Source organism: Hemicordylus capensis, chromosome 6, assembly GCF_027244095.1.
Source record: "Hemicordylus capensis ecotype Gifberg chromosome 6, rHemCap1.1.pri, whole genome shotgun sequence".
In the NCBI taxonomy this organism is placed as follows: Eukaryota; Metazoa; Chordata; class Lepidosauria; order Squamata; family Cordylidae; genus Hemicordylus; species Hemicordylus capensis.
The window spans coordinates 111,702,482-111,717,200 of record NC_069662.1 but is presented as its reverse complement, the minus strand read 5'-3'; the positions used below and the strand labels follow the sequence as shown (position 1 = coordinate 111,717,200).

The following is a 14,719-nucleotide window of genomic DNA, read 5'->3' as shown; positions in this document are numbered from 1 at the left end:
TTCCGAGTTTCACCTGTATACTGTAAAGTGTTTCTTTCTATGCTTTAGCTTAGTCAGGTTGCGAAACATCACAAAGGTTTGTCACCAAGCTCAGAGACTCCAGTGTTCCCTGAAGCCTTAAATGTGTCTGAGCTATGATGATAGTGCACAGGGCATGGACAAAAGGCAAAGAAAAACCTTTTGACTTTCCAGTGATTTGCTTATTTGTATGCTTCCATTTTCTCCTTGCCAGATATTCATATTTCAACATGCAAAATCAAAGCTCCCAAATGTTTTGCTCCCCTCTGGTTAAATTCTTGCTGCTTATGTCTGTCTTCATAGTTACAGTACATAGGCTTTAAACAAGGCGTTAAGAACAATCCAATGGAGAGATCTACACAAGAAGACCATACACACGATCATCTGGGTGTGGTTTGGGGGAGGGAAGAACACCTGCCTTGAATTGCACAGACAATCAGAGCCTCTGTATGGCTCTGTGAACACACCATCCCAGTACAGCTGTGGGATCCATGGTTTAAAAAATGGAGCTCGGTACTCCAAGTATCCCAGCATGCACTGCACTCACAGCAGAGAGGCATCCCTCAGTACAGCAACAGCTCTCCTCTCTCCCCTCTAGCCACAGAACTTTATTGCAAGCAGCCAGGAAGATTTTAAAGCAACATTTTCAATACATGACCAAAACTCTGGGTTGGATAGCTGCTCTTTTTGTTCCACCTCGGTTAGTACCTAGATAGAAAGGTCATGCTTCCCAGGGTTGAATGGGAGTCCTGAGGGTTCTCATGACCAGCAATAGCTGGCTTCACTGCCTCCTACCCTCCAATTCTCTCAGTCGTGAGAGTGAGCTTAAGGTCTATTGAAATAGCTGGGAGTTACACAAGAAACTGTGATCATGGAAACTAGCCATAGCTAGAGACAGAATGCAGGAAACTTCATCTCTAATGCCACATGGCTGAATTTAGCTTCGGTCAGTTATGAATGGAAGTAATCACTTTTAATAGGTATTCAGTGACCTGTGCAAAGTAGGTTACAGCTCAATACATCTATTTTTCATTGTTTTATGGTGCCTATTACAAATCCATTACAGTAAATATACTGATGAGTGCTATATAACTGAAGCACTTGCAGAGTCATTAATCAACAGATGTAATGGTTGGTTTTGCTTCCACAAAGGATGTTGTTCCTTTATTGTGTATCCCAGTAAGTGCAGTCACACCATACAGGATTCACTCTATGTATAAAAGAAGCAAGTGTATATCAAGTTAACCCCATACTATTTTCCCTATTCAAAATGTAGGAAAGGTTAATGATAAGGTTGATCCTTTCTAAAATAAATGATAAAGTGCATACATTCACCTGACTTTAAGAAAAATGTCATCATTAAAATCCTCTTTCAAAAGCTCTTTGTGGAAATGAATAGTGGGGGGAAAGCGTCACCTGCTAAATTTCACTGAGTGATACCCTATAAAATTAATGGCAACCCTGCAGAAAAATAAAAGATGTAGGAATAATGTTCAGTCCGATCGCCAAAGAGGAGGATTCCAACGTTGTCCAACCATTCAGTCAATTTCCAGAACTCCAGGGCCCCAGAACTCAGAACCCCAGCACTTTGGAAAAACTTCCAGTCCAGCTTTCCTTTTCATCCAAATACTTGCTAATATTTGGGGCAGGGGAGGTAAACAGAAACATACTTCTCAAGGCCCTTTAAGAAAAATGTATGCATATTTGTTCAGCAAATGAAAGCTCTGCTTTATGCTCTTCTGCTATGTGGTTTTATTTTGGTTTCTGCTAGCTTGTATCTCTCTCTCTCTCTCTCTCTCTCTCTCTCTCACACACACACACACACACACACAACCTTTCCTTCCTCCTTTTCTATTCCTGAATCCAGCAAATATATCAGTCTAGCTTCAGGCTCTGTGCAGAGCCCATCAAGTTCAAAATATGATCATGATACAGTAATCTCTTTCTGAACAGCATCTATCAAAATAGCATCTCTGCTACCATCCATGCTTGAGGCAGTTAAAGATTCACACTAACTTAGGGGCCCTCATTTTATTCCCATTCAGGAGAAATAAGATCTGACAAGCATTCTGTGTGGTATTTCTTTTTGGTGGCTGCTATAGGCCCAGTTCACCATGGTTTAGTGCTACATGAACAGGCCTCAAGGTCTAGGGGCTCATGCTGTCCCCTCACTTTTCTTCCAAACATGAAAGGAAGAGAGTGAATGCTTTTGCTTTCACTATAAAACAAACCAGATTTCTGCATTTTAAATTATTCAAGCTTCTCAATCCATGCTTTGGTCATGGTTTGATATCCTGAGTTGTTCTAACATTAGAACTTGGGGTCATCCATTGAAGATGCCAGACAGAAAAAAAGAAGTACTTCTTTAAATGATGTGTAGCTAAACTATGGAGTTCACTGCCATCAGAAGTGGTGATGGCCACCAGTCTAGATGACTTTGAAAAGGTATTAGACATTTTTTTAAAATGTATGTATTTAGTGCATTTCCATACTGTCCCATATACCAGTCTCTGGATGGTTTAAAAATATAAAACACAAAGAGCAATTTAAAACATTAATTCACTTAAAACAGTTTAAAACCTAGATAAAAATAACCTTAAAATTTATTAACAAAAAGGCCTATTTAAAAAGTATGACTTCAGCAGACTTCAGGATGGGGAGACTCTCATTTTGTTTGGAAGCACATTCTAAAGTCCTGGGGCAACCCTACCAAAAGCCCAGTTTGGAGTTGCCACCAAACTGGCTAGTTGCAACCACAACAGGACCTCCCCTGATTATCTTAATAGGTGGCAGGGTTCATGAACAGGCGCGGCTCGTGAACTCTCCTCCGGGGGGGGACGGCAGACAGCTTCTTTAAGGTAAACGGAGCCAGTGCTCTTTGCCGCCCAGCAGCCCCCGCAGCGGGGAGTCGCCTCCGCCACTCACCTGGCCGCTCACCTCCGCAGGAGCCAGGTGAGTGGCGGAGGTGATTCCCCGCCGCAGGGGCTGCTGGGCGGCACGGAGCACCAGCTCCGTTTACCTTAAAGAAGCCGCCCGCCGCCCGCCCCCCCCCCGGAGGCGCGTTCACGAGCCACGCCTGTTCATAAAGAAGGTGCTCTTAAATACCTTGGATCCTAGCCATTCAGCACTTTACAGGTAATAACCAGCACTTTGCATTTTGCCCGGAAACTTATTGGCAGCTATAACATAGCTTTTCAAATGCGCTCTGTGCTGCAATCTGTCAGATTCAAATCCAATCTTTCTCCTTTTGCTCTCTAGCCACTTCAGCCCCATATACCATATTCCTTCATATACCATAGAGCTAATTTAGAAGAGAGTCAGAAAGGACACTTAGGAGCAATTGTGTTTGCTGCCCTAGTAAGAACCAGGGCATCGACAGAATCATTGGTGGAACCAACCTTAAACCTTCCAAGGCTTCTTGGAATCCTATTGGATCCAATATCTTTCTCGGGTGGACTGTCCTAATAGGTCTTTCACCACTGCAGAGGTGGGTTGTGACTGTGAGTCCAACTTTAACCAGATGGAGGTCTGTCCATGCCAATGGGGAAATCACAGGATCCCACACTGATAGAAAACCACCTTGATCAGAATAAATTAATGGTGTGACTGGTAACATGTGTCAGCCCCGAGACCACTCTTGAGCTGCTCCTGACATATTGGTCTGAAAGTGAAAATTGAAGGCCCCAACCACCATCAAACTGGGTGACTCCAACACCAACTCCACAACCAAGTCATTCAGCTCACTTAGGAATGGGCTTTGCACAGAGCTTGAGGTTAGATTGATATGTTTGCTGGATTCAGGAATAGAAAAAGAAGAAGGGATGGTGTGTGTGTGTGTGTGTGTGTGTGTGTGTGTGTGTGTGTGTGTGTGTGTGTTAGGGGCCTACCAGTTCTGCTGCACATGTGGCAGGCAGCCCTGATGATGCTGAGCAACAGGGTAGCTGTGCAACAACCTATAGCAGCATCCAAGCAGTTGGGCAGTGCTACTTTCATGTTTCTAATGCCAACTGCTAACTCTAAACATTTAATAAACAATATATAACATACTAGTAATTTTTAGCCCGTTGTAATAACGGGCGCTAGCCTTAAGGGGAGCTACTGCCACCTCTTGCTGAGGCCGCGGCCGCCATCGGGGCTAGTCGCCCCGCCACCGCCTCACCCGCACTCTCGGTGGCGTCGCAGCCGCCGCCAACGGGGCCAGTCGCCCCACCGCGGCCACAACTACCTTTGGCCGAGGCCGCGGCTCCGCCGCCGCCTCGGCCACACTCTCCTCCTGCCGTTGGCGGCGGCCGCTTCTCCTTGGCCCGCCGCTTCTGCTCCTCCCGGCCCTCTCGCCGTAACGGCGGCGGCCGCCATCGGAGCCAGTCGCTCCGCCGCGGCCACCGCCTGGTCCAACATGGCCGCCCGTCTCTGGGCGGCCGTATCTTTTTCGCCCGATCTGGGCATGCGCTCCGCGCATGCCCAGATCGGGCGAAAAAGACACGGGCGGCACGGACGCACGCCCAAGGCTTTTATGGGTAAGGATAACCGCTGTTTCCTGAGTTTGTATACTATGTGCAATTGCAATGTAAAGTGAAAGCTGAAGCCAATTGTGACTTCCCTTGTTGCCTTCTTCCCTCTTATAGTGATTCCAATGTGTCCAGGAGGAGTTAGAACATAAGAACAGCCCTGCTGGATCAGGCCCAAGGCCTATCTACTCCAGCATCCTATTTCACACAGTGGCCCACCAGTTGTTAATGGGAGAAAAGTTTGACTATGGGCAGTGCTTTGTCTCAGCACACAAAGAAGTCAACTGAATCTAACCCTTCAAATTATGTCTGTGAAATTCCACACCTTATATACCCTTGACAGATAATGAGCCGGGTCTCACGATCCGGGTCTCACGATCTTCAGGTGAGTGGGGAGAGCGGGCTAAGCCTGCTTTCCCAGCTCATGTGCGGAGAGGGAGCCCTGGGCAGCCAGATCGGTTGCCCACACGATTGCCAGCTCCGAGACGGAGCCGGTGGGGGCTGGGGATCTCGGAGGCCGCGCGGCCCCCGCAAGCTCCAGTATGCCCTGCGTGAGCGCGCAGGGCATACTGGGGAGACCCCCGAGCCAGGAGGCGGCTTTTCGCCTCCTGGAGGCGGCTTTTTCGCTTTTCGCCTCATGAGTAGGTGCAGTGCGAAGGCGCGCCACAGCTACTCATGATTGTAAAAAGCAGGTTTGCGGAGCGCTCGCTCCGCAAACCTGCTTTTTACCAGGGGTTCCAGAGCAGGTTAGCTGCTCCAGAACCACTGGGCTCGGCTGTGAGCCCAGTGGCTCTGACAATTAGCAAAAATCGGGCTAGCGGAGGCTAGCCCGATTTTTGCTGATCGTCAGAATAGCCCCAATGAGTCTTTCATGTCTTGGGAACTATAGACAACTAAAGGAAAGTGAATATTTCTAGAAAAGAATGCAAAGAAAAACAGTACTTTCTTTTCAGCAGAGAGACCTAGCATCTTGTTTTATAACAAATTAGGAACAAATAATGGTAAAATATAAGTGGCCTAAAAATGTGTGTGTTATTAATGAATGAGAGCACAGAAGTACAGTTTCTGTGTAAATTTTCCAAGATTATGTCTCCTTTTAAAAACAGGATTGTGGATGGAACGGAGGATGGTAGCAATAACGAGACAAACCAGACATTTGACTTTGGCTCTGAACAACCCAGGCAGGATTCCAGAGTATCTCCTACCATCGGGGGTTAGTGCTATATTTAGCCACCTTACAAATGATTCATAATACACCTTTTGGAGAGGGCTGCCTTTTGTGTACCACACACTGTGAGAGTATACCTTCGATGTCACTGGATTGACAATCCTAACATCATCATGGTAAAGAATGTCAGAAAAGAAATGGATCACTTGTGTTGCCAGTTTCTTATACTTTCAGTTATCAGGCAAAACAATAGATTATGATGATTCTTAAGAAGTATCACTGTTTCCTAAATCAGAACCCGAGCCTGGATAATTCTACATACAATGCTAATTGCAATGTTTTAAAGTTAGCCCTAGGTGCCAGATAGTTCATTTAAGTCCCCAAACTAGGTATCAGCCTATAAGCAGAAATGTTGTGTTAGTAGAAGATTGGGCTATGGGGCAGGCCTGACCTAGGGGTCAGTGGAAACAGCAAAACCTAAATAAGTAGTCTATTATACTGAAAGTCATATTAAACATAACAATGACTTAATAATGCAATCATTGCAGTATTGATTAACATAAGCAATAGTGAAATTATGCAATTAGAAAGTCATTCATTAAAAACCAAGTGATTTAATTGTTAAATGTTACTAAAATTAAACAAATTATTTAATGTATTAATTAGTATCAGTCATTGTTGGATCAACTAATTTCAGTCAATTGTATTGTGTCCCATAGTCCCTAGATTTAAAAACAGAATTGATTATCTCCCTAGGAGATTTTTAATGTGTGTGTTTTTGTTTTGTTTTTGCATATGTATAGCCAAAACTGAAGTTTCTATTGTGTCCCACTCTGATCTGCCTACTGAGTAATGCACATTAAGTGATTTCCGTCAGGGTTTGTTTTTAAAAAAATAAAGATCAAGTAGCTTTTTCCACAGAGAATATTGCAGAGAACTCACTAGAGAGAGAGCAGCAGCAGCAGTCCAGACCAGGTTTTTTAGTCAACCCAATGCAGAATACATCTGGAAGCCCTTCTGAAGTGCAGAAAGGTGGCAATTTAAAAAGCAGAGGTTAGTTTGGATAGCAGACAGGCTCACCTGCTGCTTAGCTAATTTGTTAATTGTGCCTGGCTTCTGTGTCACTCACTGCTAGCATATGCACAAACTTAAATGACCTCATCAATCAAACTCCACCCCATGGTGCTTTTAAATGAGAGTTGGGACAACTGAGCCATTTCAGTTTCTGAGGAAGTCTATCTTATCTTCTTTATTTACTTTACTTTTACTTTACTTTTACTTTATTTTTACTTTTACTTTCTTTGAAAGGCAGCCAGTGAAGAACTTGGTGCAGGTAAAAGTGGAGAGGGTGGGCCAGGCCATTGGAATCAAAACAAATATATGTGAATAGATAAATGAAATATACACTATTAGGATATACATCTCCTTGACCATCTGCTATGGGTTCTTCCAATTACAGAGAATGAAGTCGCTGCTGCTGTACTAGTTATCAAAGCAGAAGAAACCAAACAACAAATCAGCAGGCTTAATAATGAGGTATGAAGGCTTTTTTTAAAATGATCTGAAATAAAATGGCACTCTTGATATGAGAGATGCGGATTTCTCACATAAGCATCAACATTTGATAAATCCTTAATTCCAAAATATGTATGTGTCCATTTTCCACAGTACTGGAGTTGGATGGGTCCCTACGGGGTGTGCAAACTGATTCAAACTGCACCACACTCAAACCAGGCTGGTTTGGGTGCTTCACCTCAGACTGAACCAGGTGTGGTTCATAGGGATGTACACAAACTGGTTTGGAGGCCATTTTAGAGACCTCCGAACCTGTTCAACCACTGGGGCTGGTTCGAAGGCCCCGGGCTTGGCACTTTAAGGGTGGGGAGAGGGTGCACTTATCCCTCCCACCGCATTTCCCCTGACAGCATCATTTATTTCCAAAAACCTTCAGGGCAGCAGCGTACCTCCCTGCTGCCCCATTACCCTCATCAGCCGGAAGTGGCCAGAAGTACCAAGCGTGCATGCGCCCATTGCGTGCACGCGTGTGCATGGCAGACTTGCGTGCACATGCACAAAATGGGCACATGGACTACCGGTACTTCCATGCATGCGTGCCTGGTAAGTGCACCCTCCCCGACCACGGTTCCGTGCACATCCCTAGTGGTTCAGTCTGAAGTTGAACTGAAACTCTTGGGCTGGTTTTTGCCCAAGGGTGGTGAGGGGCATTAAATTTGGCTTTTGACAGTAACTGAGTACTGCTGCTGAGGGCTGCAGCAACCTAGGGGGCATCTCCAGCATCTCTCTCTCCCTCCCACCAGCCTTCCCCCATGTTTCTCTGGGCTGGGCTGGTTGGTTTCAGAGCCGTTTTGGCCCTCTGTGTGGATGCAGTGGCCATTTTGGGATATGCAACTGACCCACACACGTGTGGTAAACCAAAATGGCCATCCAATTTGATGAAGCAAATTTTGAGTTTTTTTAAATTCAAACTCAAAATTTGAGTTTTTGCAATTTAATTTGAGGTTGAATTGAATCACACACACAAAATGATTCGTGCATGTCTCTAACAAATATTAAAAGTACTTTGACTTTTATTGACTGTGCATTTATGCAATAGGGGAAACAAAAATTAAAATAAAATCAAAGGAATGTTCTTGTTCCACAAATGGGTGGAATGATGGCACTGATGAGCACTTCAAATCCAGAACTTTTTGTAGTTCTGGCTTGATACAAGCTAGATTTCACCCATTTTAACCTTTATAGTAAAATTTCAAAAGTTCAACAAAAATCAGGAAATTGACCCATAGCTTTGAGGAAAAATAACACAGAGTTCTGCCAATGTGGTCTTCCTGTGTGCCAGATTTCATAAATGTTTGCCCATCCATTCCAGAGATTTCAAAGGAGGCAAAAGGGGCATGTTATTACCCCTTTTCACGAAGGCAAAGAGCAGATTTCTACATGTGCTGGTGGAATTATGGTCCAAAGGCGAGCTTCCATTTCAGAAGTTTTTGTAAATTTCTGACTTTTTAAACAAACATTTCAAAAATTCACCAAAAATCATGGGGATGACCAATTATCTTCTAATTCACTACAAGGGACCCTGACATCCTTCCCCATATGTGTGGCAGGGTTCGAGGCTCTAGTACCAACCAGTGATTTTTAGTTATTTTTTCCTGATCTCCCCATGCACCTGGGGGGGGGCATCCTATTCCATTTTGCTGATTCTGAAATTCTGAAGTATTTCCAAAATTAATTTTGATATTTCAGAATCAATTCTGACTTTACAGGTCTGATTTTTTTAAAACATGGATTTGGATTTTACTGTGGTAATTTTTTTATTTGGGTCATTTTGGATAACATCCAAATTTTCAAATCTGAATTTGCACAGGCCTAGCAGACTTCCTCCTGTCACCACTCCACCTTAAGTAAAGCACTTGCAGTTTATTGGGGGGCCATGGCAAAGTGTCATCAGTGCTACTGGCTAATGCCTCCAGACAAACCATCAGTAATGAAAGAGTCTTGGGCTGGGAGGTAGTGGGAACTTGCTGAGAATACTGAATGGATTGTTCTTAATGCAGCTTCTATTTACATGAAAATAAAATTTACTTTATTTGCACAGCTTAGCTTACTTTGATAAATATTTTAATGGTGTGTTTCCAACAGTGGTTAACCAGCTCCTGGGAGACTCATAAGTATAGCATGATAGAGATAGCTCTTCCTTGTTGTTGTTTGTGTCTAGTATTTGATAATTTGCATTAATCTGCTTCTGATCATGAAGGTTCTATTGATAGCCTTCAAGCTATTGAGAGACCTCTTCTCCTAGGAATTTCTCTGATTGTTTAAAAATCATCTATGCTGTTGACCATAACATCATTTCCTGGCAAAGTATTAGATTCTCAGAAGCAGAGCCTAATTTCTAGAACAGTCCCCTTTCATTTCTGTAAAGACATTCCATTCCAGTTTTATATGGTATTCATACACACACACATACACGCACACACTTCAATGACACTTAGTCCCAAGTAAGTTTGCACAGAACTGTAGCGTTAGAAACTCAGCCCTAAAGGAAAAAATACTCTTTGCAGGAATGTTATTAATTCTGCTTCAATGGCAAGGAGAGGTATAAAAAGAACAAAAAACTCAATCCTACCGGCAGTGCTCTTTGGCTAGTTGGGTGACTGACAGCCAGCTGAGCCAGAGAATTGCTTCCCTTCCCAGTCTAAGAGTTTCCCAACAAATAAACTCTGCCCATCTACAGTAAAATGATGCAGAAGACATATCCACTTCAAAGATGTGTTTTTGAAGCAGGCTCAGCCCTAAACATGTCAGATACTTGAGAGCTTTATCTGCAGCAGAATTGCAATAAGGAGTAGAGGGGAACACACATAGTTTATACATTTATTTTCAGTTTAACAGAATAATGCTGGTATAACTGTATAATGGATCATACTACTTGAAAGCCCATGTTTAGGTCACACTTGAATATTCCCAAATGGCCCTCTGAATCTTTGACTTCAGTGGTGGCCAAATGAGAAAACTGATTAAGTGAATGACTGGTTACATTTTATTTACAAAGCAAAAGCACTTCTGCAACAGTTTTGCAGGGATGATATAAGAACCTGCAGGTGCACAACCAGCACTGCATCAAAAAAATATTAAGATTCCCTATCTCATAAAAGCATGAGACCACTGAATCTGTTTTAGGATGGGCAATGAACTGTTTTCAAAAAATATTAAGGCATCACATCTCATGTATCAAAGTGAAAGGATATCTGCCCAGTGCAGCAGTTTGCAATGTGATTTTGCAAGTACTAAAGGTTAATACCAAGGCTGTGGTTTTTTAAAAAATTGAAGTCCAATGAACTGGAAGAAGGATTGTGTTATAAAATGATATTTAATACAGCAGTATGGGAGAAAAAGCAAATGAGAGAACACTGAGGTCAAGGTGAAAGCAAATGAGAACTATAGTTGGACACAATTCAGCAAAAGTGAAAAAGGGTTTCCTTCAGTAGCCAGAAGGGCACCAAATGGGGTGCAGCTGCCTCTGGTTCCCAGCAACTCTAGTTGCTCCACCTTCTTCTATCCCACCCCACCCTGGTGTTAATGACAGCCATGCTGCCTGAAGGTGGCCATTTGTCAGGTAGAGCTGTGGAAGACAGCCTATGCACCCCTACCTGACAAATGACCAGCCTGCAGGCAGTGTGGCTCTAATTAGGGTGGAATGGAAGAAAGTGGAGCTTCCAGGTACTAGAGGCAGCTACGCCTCATTTGATGCCCCCCTGGCTCATTAGAACAAGCTGCTACTGGGTTCCTTACCCATGACGATCAACATGCCATACTAAAAGCCATGCTAGAAGCTTCCTCCAACCCTCAGAAGTAGCTTTTCAGAGACCACAAGAGGCAGCAGTGGGAAAGTTTACACAAGATCAGGGCAGTACAACTTCAACCCTTTAACTATTGCTCAGCTTCCATCATTTCCAGCCTCAGTGGGCATTAGTCAGAAATGATGGGAACTGTAGTCCACCAACAGCTGGAAGGCCAATTTTTTGCAGCCCTGCACTAGATACACAAAATGTTGTCTATTTGGTGTAATGAGCAAGTAACTCACCCAAAGCACATTGCTAATCAGTGATGTCTTTATTTTGCAGAGAATCAAATACTTCCTGATAATGCTTTTCATTTTCTGAGTCGTACATTTATCCTTCTGAAAATGAATGCAGTAACATCTTGTTTTCTACAGATTATTTCCACTCACATTGTTATGAACCGCATGAGTTTGATTCTGTGGGCATGACAACAATAATCTGGTCTAAAAGAAATGGATGAACTACTACCAGAAGCAGAGCACAGCTAATATTTAATTTTGTAACTTCATTTGCTTTTTCTACTAGCTAGATACAATGGCCTGGAAAAAGAGGTTTCCATTTGTCCACAACTCACTCTCTTCAGAGTTCCTGAAGCAGTCTCACTGATTTCAGTAGCAGTAAAAGAACATAAATGGGATGGAGACCGCAGATGTAATCAATCAGCTGGTTGCTTTCATTGGCTGACATGATTTGCAGCATAGCACCTCTGTAAGAATCCATTGTGAGGCTCCTGCAGACTTCAGAGGAAGCTCTGACTTGTCCCAAATGCGAAAACATGTGGAAACTCGGCTTCTGATATTGCTGCCTCATGGCAGTGTCAGAATTTCCTTTGAAGTCCACAAAAGCCCCATAGCAGATACTCACAGAGGTGGTAGGCTTCACATCATCTCAGCGATTGTTTTTATATCCTTAGTAAACATCCCTATAACTGACCCCTGCTAACTAGGCACCTTTTGAAAGGTGGCTGTGCTATATTTTGAGCTCAGCATAACATTTCTCCAGCAGCTGTTGCTGGTGTATCCTCGGGGGGGGGAGTGATGGGGAGGTGGGGGTGTATTTAGATTGTGAATCTTTTGAGACAGGGAACTATTTCCTCATGCCTGTTGTTATGTAAACTACTTTGAGAAATTTTTGAATTTAAAAGAGGTATATGAATATTCTAAATAATATTTATCACTGGTGTTATATGTTCCAAGGGGAAAAAATATTAACCCATAGCAATGCACCCCAGTTGATAGGCCTTCTGACTAGGCACAACTCAAATTATTACTCTTGCTTTCTATTTAAAAAAAATAGTGATTCTATTATAGGACATAAAATGTCAAACAGAGAACATTCCTGTTGTTGAACATTCCTGTCATGTCTCAGGTTTAAACAAACATTTTTCTCCATCATCCTCCCAAATTTAAGCTTTTTTAAGTTAAAATAAATATTAAGTATTAGCAATAGGATTAGTAATTATCTGATTAAATTAATCCAATTTGAAGCCAGTTTTCAAAGTATATGAAGATATTAGACTAAAGTAGCTCAAATTCATCCACTGGTAGGGAGGGCTCTAGCATTGACGCATCAAACTGGAATCAGGTTGAAGCAGATCCTTACAAGTCCTTGTCCGGAGAACAGTGAATCCATTGGGTTATGTGCCCCTCCCCTTGTTCTCCCATCTGCATTTTGACATTGGGGAGGTGGGCCTCTCCTCAGTCAGTGAGACTGCAGGGAGGTAGGGGAGTCGGCTGTGCGGGTTTCCTTCTTTCCTGGAGGACAGCCCACACAGCAAATAGCAGTTGAAGCAAGGGAAGAGCTTCCTCCCTCAACTCCAATTTGGGACAAGGCTAACAGCGGTGCCAGTGTTGAGATGCAACGCTGTCCCCGACAAACTGGAGGTTAAAACACCAAAACGTAGAGAGAACCGAAGGTAACAAATGGAGTTTGGGGAGGAAAAGAGCGGGTCCATTTTCCCCTTTAACTGCAGTTTGCCATGTTCAGACATTCGGTTAGCGAAACCAGAGGTGAAGGGACCTCCAGTTTCATGTTATGTCTGAACTCAGCCCTTTTCTTCTGGTCCAGTCCATTTCACTCCTGAGAGAGAAAATCCTATGACCTTGGGATTAAATTGACTAGATCAGAAGCTACTGGTAGGGAAAGCTTTATCCTTGAAACAGTGGTTTGTTGCCCTGAAGCAGATTCAGTGATAGGAGAACTCAAGTCAGCATGTGTGAAGTAAAGCCAGGCACTTGTCTGAATATATATATTTTATGTAAGGAACTTCTCTAAAAAAAACACCTTGCTTTCAAGTTGCTTGCAGATTTGTATCCTCTGAAATGCACTGCATTTGGACCTTAAAAAATTTAATCAAAACAAACCTTCAGCTTGCTTTTTTTGAGTCATCTGGCTTACTACCTTGAAAGAATTTTGATTTCAGATAATTTGCTTTAATTAAACTTGACTAAAAGCAAAGTGGGCACTTTGTTGGTACTTCTGTGGCACAGTCACCAAACCATACACGTCACAAATGTGTCACAGACACCTAGTTCACATAACTGAACTTTCTAACAAAAAAGAAAAATGCCTCTTTGTGTTTAAATGATAATTTTGAAATTGGGAAAAGGGAGATGAAATAAATGATGACACTGGCATCGCCATCAAAATTAAATTCCCCTTTGTATAATCATTTTATTTTGAATTATGTTCTCTCCCCCCCCCCCAATATTTCAGGTTACTGCTTTGACTCAAGAGGTTTCCCAATTAAGTAAGGACATGAAGAATGTGATGCATCTTCTGGAAAACCTGTTAATGGCACAGAAATCCCCAGAGTTCTGTGCAGTGCATGGCATGCCCATGACTCCAAACACAGAAAGCTTACAGACTAGAATGACATGGACTACGCATCAGCCTTGTATGCATATGCAGGCTCCGAATGTAACTTGCACCAAAGCACAACTCTGCCATTCCAACACAATAGCTGGCATCTGGAATATCGATCCATCCTCAGTAGGCTATAGTCCACAAAGAACTGAACCCCACATCCAGAATTCAACAGACAATGAATTTTATTATACTTCAGGCCTTGAATATTCCCCCTCCCATTATCATGTCATCCAGAAAGATCACTTGCAGTTTGTGAGCTGTCCCTCTCCACATTCGGACACCACTTTGACCCCTCTCCAGTCCATCTCAGCCACTCTGTCCTCTTCCGTGTGCTCTTCGTCAGAGACGTCCTTACACCTTGTGTTGCCCAGCAGATCTGAGGAAGGCAGCTTTAGTCAGGGAGCAGTCAGTTCACTAAGCCTTGAGAACCTGCCAGGGTCGTGGGACCTGGAAGGAGCCACAGGAGCAGCCTCTGCACAGACCTCACAAGATTTGCCTCTAGATGTTATGACAAGCACAGTGGATGTGAAAGATAGCAAAGCCATACATGTATAATGAAACTAATAAGAAGTACTCCAAGCATGTTTTACAACTGCCGGCTGTAAACCTTTCCTGTACTGCATGACATTTTGCCTTCTCTCTGACGCTCACGATATCGAAAAAGATAGAGGGGAATAACATAGTAAGGAGGCCAGCAGAAAAACAAAGGTTGAATATGAAGATAAAAGCAATTTCTCAACAGACTTTTGTGATACTCCGCAATGCCTGCAGGCCGAAGTAGCTGGACACCGAGG

General features: G+C 43.2%; 1 protein-coding gene across 1 annotated transcript in view; it reads left to right on the top strand.

The window, feature by feature from the left end:
* Positions 1 to 14,480, top strand: part of KCNH8 (potassium voltage-gated channel subfamily H member 8) — a 320,221-nt gene extending 305,741 nt beyond the window's left edge. The window contains exons 14-16 of the mRNA XM_053265403.1: positions 5,633 to 5,739; positions 7,154 to 7,230; positions 13,773 to 14,480. Of these exons, the coding sequence (XP_053121378.1) occupies positions 5,633 to 5,739; positions 7,154 to 7,230; positions 13,773 to 14,480 (892 nt within the window). The remainder of the gene's footprint in view (positions 1 to 5,632; positions 5,740 to 7,153; positions 7,231 to 13,772) is intronic.
* The last annotated feature ends 239 nt before the right edge of the window (positions 14,481 to 14,719 follow it).